Raw genomic sequence first — 6856 nt, forward strand, 5'->3', positions numbered from 1 at the left:
GGGAGAGGGAGAGGGAGAGGGAGAGGGAGAGGGAGAGGGAGGGAATGAGAATGAGAATGAGAATATATCTCCAAGTTCATGCGCTAAACCCCAGACCTCAGGGACAAAAGCAGATGGATCTCTGTGAGTCTGAGGCTAGCCTGGCCTGATTAGGGAGTTCTAAACCAGCCAAGGGTGTACAGGGAGAGCCTGCCAAAAGGAGGGGGCAAAGTCAAGTCATGACTTCCACTGTTCTTACTGGCTGCACTAACACACACAGCCCAAGCCACTGTACTGCTCCCAGGAGAATACCATGAGCCACTGCCGAGTTCCTTTCATCAGTCTGAGCCAGGGGGGTTTTCGAAGGTGGGGCAGGTGCTTTTCGCTTCGTTCTCTTCAGAGACGAAGTTCCTACCGATGTGCTACTGAGCTGCAGTGATCCTGTTCTCACCATGAAGGCTTCAGAGGAACTCTGTAGAAAACAAAATAGCCAAACCAGTCTACAGTGAGCACTCAACCACAAACTTCAGGATGGCCCTGGCCTCCGTGGCAAACATATCAAATACCAAATCAGAGCACAACAGCCATTCACTGAAAATATTTATGAGGCATCTGTCGTATACAGATTGTAGATTAGAGAATGGATACATGAACAAACAAACAAATAATGGCCCTTCTAAAAAAATTTTACCCTAGGATGGGTTTGACACACAAATAACAAACTATTCTGCCCAAGACTTTGAAGTGACACAATTGAAAGCTAACATTTGAAGAAAACTCTAGAGAAATTATTGGATGCAAAGGACAATAAGAAGAAGGGGCTAGGGAGATGAATCACGGGGTAGTAGTCTTTGCTCTAAAAGCACGTGGTATGAACTTTGGATCCCTGGCATCAGCTTAAAATCCACCCAAACTGTCCTACATCTGTAAAGCCAGTGTATGTAAGGGTGGGTAGTGGGAAGAGGTGAATCACAGTCTCACTTGGCCGCCCATCAAACCAATTGGCAAGCTCAAGATTCAGTGGGAGACCCTGTATCAAAAAAATCAAGGGGGAGTAAAGAGAGGAAGATGCCTAACAATCAGCCCTGGCCTCCCCAAGCATGCCAGCATGCACGCACGTGCACATACATATTCTCCCCCCCCCCCCACACACACACACTCTGGAGGGAAAGAGAATGGAAAGTAGCCTTATATTAAGGACTGACTTAGGGTCAAAATATGGCTCAATGAGTCAGGGCTCTTACTTAACAAGCCTGATGATTTGATGGATCCCTAGGACCTATATGATGGAAGCAGAGAGGGTGGCTGCCGGGAGCCATCAAAAAGAAGCTAAAGTCTAGCAGGTGATCTTGAGACAGTTCCGCCAGGGGCTGCTGAAGTTAGTGACAGAGCTGCTTCTTTAGGCCAGGCTGAGGAGATTTGACTTTAGGAAAGATTCCTGCTACTGATATGCTTTTTCTGCTATTATTAAAGATATATATATATATATCAATAGGTATTAGCCCACCCTTTTGAGTAGATCTCTACAGAACAACGAAGATGGACTGCCTTGTAGTGATGCTATACAAAGAGATGATTTCTTAATTCTTAATGATAATAGGACTTCCGTTAAGTCCTCTCTGATGTCAAAACTACACTGAGAATTCTGACAGTTTTCAGGGTCGTGAGTTAATTGCTTCTGAGAGAGCAAACAGGCATCGACAACTTAGAACACATTCCAAGAGGTTGAAAAACAATTAACCAAATGGGCCTAAAAAGGAAACTGAGGATAGGTGCAAGGACAGAAGATAAAATATTGACTAGGTTTATCTATACAAAACTTTAACGATAACTTAATTACGGTCTTTAATTCTCCGTGAACCTGTAGATCTAGTGGCAGATGATGAATGTTTAGCCAGATAATTACTCTTAGTGGAGATGCATGAATGCATTCTCTGTTTTAAACTTCTTATTCAATTTATGATTTGAATTTATGTTTGAACTTCTAGTGAACTTTTGTGAGAGAGAGAGAGAGAGAGAGAGAGAGAGAGAGAGAGAGAGAGAGAGAGATATGCTTGGATAAATCATGTGATCTACTCTCCTAGAAAAGGTACAAAGGACTGAGAAAGATTACGTTGGTGGTCATAGGATTGGGAGAAACAAAAAATGGGAACATGGCACTGGTAGCAAGGGCACTGTTACACCAGAGCAGGGAGAGAGAACAAGATTAGAAGGAGAATGCAGAGTGGAATAACTTAAAAACTGTAAGGCAACTTAAAAAATAAAGAGACAAATATGCAGAATACAGAGAGAGAAGAGGGAAAAAAAGAAGCTGCAGAAAGAGCAGAAGGAGCAGACAGGCTTCTCCTTACCATGGCACAGACAAGGTCTTCTCTTAATAGCAGGCTTAGCCTTATTAAAGAGAACACAGCTTTCTTCTTAGAGACTTGGTTTTAATTCATTTAGCAATTAAAGGGCAGAAGCCTTTTCTATCTCTATGCACTAAAGTTTGAAGCTCATTTTTCATCCAGAATGAGTTCTTTCTGCACTGGCTCTTAGTCTTACTCCATATACATATGTAAGTATGGATGTGTGTGTGTTTAAGTATGTAGTTATGAGATAAGTAGGTAAGCTGATCCCAAATGCTTTGACTGGAGATGTAAAAATATGTAAGCATGAATTTGTATATGAATTTATGTGAGTTTATCCATATTTGCTAGTGTAAAAGTGTTACTTCTGCAAGGGTGACTCTCTTCTCTTGGTTCAATAGAAGTTCGTTTCTCCAAACCTCCCCCTAGCCTAATAAGAGGCTATCAGGGACAAGAGAGGAAAGGCTCCAGCAATTAAATCCTTATTTAATCCCATGCTGGTTTAACATGAGGTGCTAAAAGCCAGAGATGCAGTTTCTGGCCTCAAAGGAAGTCAGGCAGGTCAGCTACAGCAGCAAAGTGACTTAGACCTAAAATAGGTAAACATTTTATTATTAAACAGGAACCTTAAATATCTCACAATACCAAGTCTTGCCCCCGACACTGCCTCAAAAGGAGCCAAGAAAGAAGAGGAGCTGGGGCTGGGCCCCTGCAAATAACATTTGCAAAGTTGCCTTCTGACCTCTTCATGTGCATTGTAGCACACCATCTGTAAGTGGGAGAGGCACTCAAGCATACATACACATACACATACACATACACACACACACACACACACAGAAATTTAAAGAGCTCATCTAATCTACATTTTTCAGTATAAAAATATAAAAAAATATTTAAAAATCTACATGTGACATGGAAATGAAAGGAGAATGAGAAAAAAGGGCATAAGGAAGGGTGAAGGAGACAAAGGAGTGTGAAAGAGGGAAGGAGAATAAACTAAATCACACTGTATTCAAGAATTCATAATCTTATCTAATACTTTGTATGCTAATTAAAAATAAAATGAAAACCACAAAAATTTTCATTGGTGTTTTATAAATATAAACAACAAACACATACAAATACAAATATATATACATAAACACATTTTCCCTTCACCCATCCTTATGCCTTCCTTCCCATTTCTATGTCACATGTAGATGTTTTCTTACATTTTTCATGCATATATTCGTATCAAAAGACATAGATTAAGCCAGTGCTTTACTTTTTTAAAACATTTATTAGTGTGCATAGATGCGTGTGTTTGTGTGTGTATATGTATGTGCATGTGTCTGTGAATTTCTGACTATCCCATACATAGATGTGTGAAACCTTGTGCATGTGAAGGTCAGAAGGCAACTTGCAATGTATCACTGATATATAATATATATGCATATATACATATATATTTACACACAAACACATACATACACACTTTCACATATATGCATGTATGTATACATATACATAAACATGCATGCGTACATACATGTATACACACACATCTCAGAGACAGATCCTTTGAGGCCACAGTCTACAAGCAGACCCTGCTGCCCCACAGCAGGTGACTGTCAGCAAACCGTAAGACAAGCATTTCTCAGCAGGCTGGCTGCTGCCTCCTAGCTAACTGCCTTACCAGCCCTACTTCTGCCATTACAAGGAAACAGCTTGACAGGGTTGTACATACAGTCTGAATCGCTTATTCTGCACTTTAATCCTGCTAGATAAGTTTTTCTAAACCTCTGACTCATCAATACTTGACCACAAATATGTAAGTCACTTAATAATTCCATGATTTGAGCTGTACAGCACTAGGCATAGGTGACCGTTGCTATTCACTTTTCCTTACTCCTGGGATCAATACTCCTTCCTCTCTCCATAGTCCCACACTCCAGCTACTCAATTTTGCTGTCCATTACTGCTCATCTCCAGACAAACATCAGTGGGATGCTTTCTTACAGTATATAATTCATGTTAGCATCTATTCATTCATTCTCTCTCTCTCTCTCTCTCTCTCTCTCTCTCTCTCTCTCTCTCTCTCTCTCTCTCGGAAAGCTTACCATTCTCTTGATTTTAAGTATTCCTTATATAAGGAACCCAAACTCATTTGTCCCAGGCCCCTCTTCTATCTCTACTAAATGTCTAAGGATACTCAGTGTTAGTGTGACTAAACCTAAACTCTTGATATCCACTGCCGCCGCCGCATCATCGTCGTTGCTCCTTCCTCCTCCTCACCAAAGCATTGTCTTCCTATTGGTACCCATAAGTCTTAGCAAAGAGAAGGCTATCCTCCAGTCTTCCCTCATCCGCTCCCTCTACCCACCCTGCTCTCACCTCTCAGCTCTTCCCTTAACTTCCAGCATCCAGATGGCTTCTACTCTGAATCTTGAGACCCTTCAAAACTGACATCAATTTCTCTAGACTATTCTTAGCACGTCAATAAACAGGGACTTTCCCATTAAGATGCACACCATCGTAAGCTACTTTACTCAAAACCCACTAATGACTTCTCTGTTGGCTCAGGGGAGAAAATTCTAAGCCATGTGATGGCTCCAAGATCTCTGCAATCATTTACTTCCCCAATGTTGGTTGACTTGCATCTGCTGCGACGTCCTTCTCACCACCCTGTCTTCTTACTGTCTCCACCTCCAGGTGGAGAACCATTGTGTTCTCTGAGCCTAGAACTGTCTCTTCCGGTCACACAGTATTGTACTCCACATTCTCTGCTAGTTATTTCTCATATGGCACCTCCTCAGTTAATTCCCTGATTCCCAACAGCTCCCACCTGCTGTGCTCTTAGTCCAGCATTTCATGGTTTTCTTGTGTGGTACAGAGCTGGCTTAATCATTTGTTGTTGGTACCTGCCCCCCAACAGACTAAAAAGGGGTGCAGAAATTTCTTTTCCAATTCTGTTTACTGCTGATTTTCAACATCAATGTCTGGTTCATAAAAGTTTTATAATTATCGTAAGAAGCTGAGGTGAACTTGAACCAGGAATGCATGTGTATCCTGAGTGAATCTAATTTTACAAAATAATTAGGTACATTAAAGAGTAGTTAACTAATTCATAGGAATTTTTTATTTTCCTTATTTATTTATTTATTTAGGAAGAGGCTGACACAGAAACAAGATTTCTCTGTGTAGCCCTGGCTGCCCTGGAACTCATTTTATAGACCAAGCGCTAGCTTCAAGTGCAGAAATTTCCATGCCTCTGCTCTCCCAAGATCTGGGGTCAAAGGGTGTTCCACCACTACCCTGCTTCATAGGAAATCTTCAACTTTTGTACCTTGCTATTAAGAAAAAAAAATCACAAATTTACTATTTCATACTTTTAAAATACTTTTCCAGAGGTATTTCCCAACCCCAGGAAGTTGACTAAGTGAACAATTAAACTTCCATCGTACTTGGTAAAATACCTGCAGCCAAACCTAAGTCAGTCCTTACCAAACATCCCCCTCCTTCCTCCAGAACTCTTCAGTCCTCTCCATAACCATTCAAGGAAGGAGCTACAATGTGCACCCAAGCCCACGTTTGGATTCAGAGCCACTAACGTCAAATCCGATCAAATATTGCAATCAGACCCTTGGGAGGGCATCCTTAATGGACTTGTGAAATAATTCAAGGACCTTCTGTGACAAACAGCAGAGCATAAAACACAGGACACAGGACCTGGTATCGTTTAAATACCACTTTCAGTGGAATACAAAGTTAAACCTTCTACTGATTTCTCTTGTGTTCTCAAACTTCCACTTAATATCTTATGAAAGTAACAAATTTCTCTTATGTCAGACAAGGGGAGGTTTGGCAGGCAGTCTTTTTTGTCTATGCTGGTCAGGGAGCAAAGCCTGGAGCAGTCACCAGGCTGTTCAAGGCAAAACAACAACAACACTCAAAAAACAAAAACAAAACAAAAAAGCAAACAACCTAAAAAAAAAACCAAACAAACCAATCCAAACCAAACCAAAGCCCTATTTTAAAAGAACTATCCATCATAGAAGATGATTATGAGAAACTGTAGGGGGATCAGAGAGACGGCTCATCGGTTAAGAGCATGTGCCACTCCTGAAAAGGAGTTTAGTTCTCAGCACCTTCCTCTGGTAGCCCATTGCCATATGTGTAACTACAGCCTCAGAGAATCAATGCTCACTGCCAGTCTGTACAAATACCTGGACACACACACACACGCACAAAAACATTACCAGGACCATAGCTGTATCTAACATGCATATCCACGGATGCAAGTTAAAGGGCCGTGGCTCTCCTGTTTCAAAATGCTTTATGACCTAAACTGTGTCACATGACATTTGGAAAAACAATTAAGACTTGGTAAAGAAAACCAATGAACATAAGCAAGTGATAGAAATTCACCTGCCATCTGATGGTGATATACTTTAAATAGGAAAAAGTAACATATATGGACATCATCAGAGAAGCCTCAAATTCTAAAGATAAAATGTGTACCTCCAAAGCTGACAGAGATGGATGTA

The 6856-nt window shown here is 41.0% G+C and overlaps 1 protein-coding gene across 13 annotated transcripts in view; it reads right to left on the minus strand.

Moving 5' to 3' along the window:
- The window catches only part of Cobll1 (cordon-bleu WH2 repeat protein like 1), a 154703-nt gene that overhangs the window by 20842 nt on the left and 127005 nt on the right, over positions 1 to 6856 (minus strand). For all 13 annotated transcript variants that reach the window (XM_029535778.1, XM_029535780.1, XM_029535775.1 and 10 more), the window contains one exon: positions 292 to 451. In XM_029535778.1, the coding sequence (XP_029391638.1) occupies positions 292 to 451 (160 nt within the window). The remainder of the gene's footprint in view (positions 1 to 291; positions 452 to 6856) is intronic.

Source organism: Mus pahari, chromosome 3 (genome assembly GCF_900095145.1).
Source record: "Mus pahari chromosome 3, PAHARI_EIJ_v1.1, whole genome shotgun sequence".
NCBI lineage: Eukaryota > Metazoa > Chordata > Mammalia > Rodentia > Muridae > Mus > Mus pahari.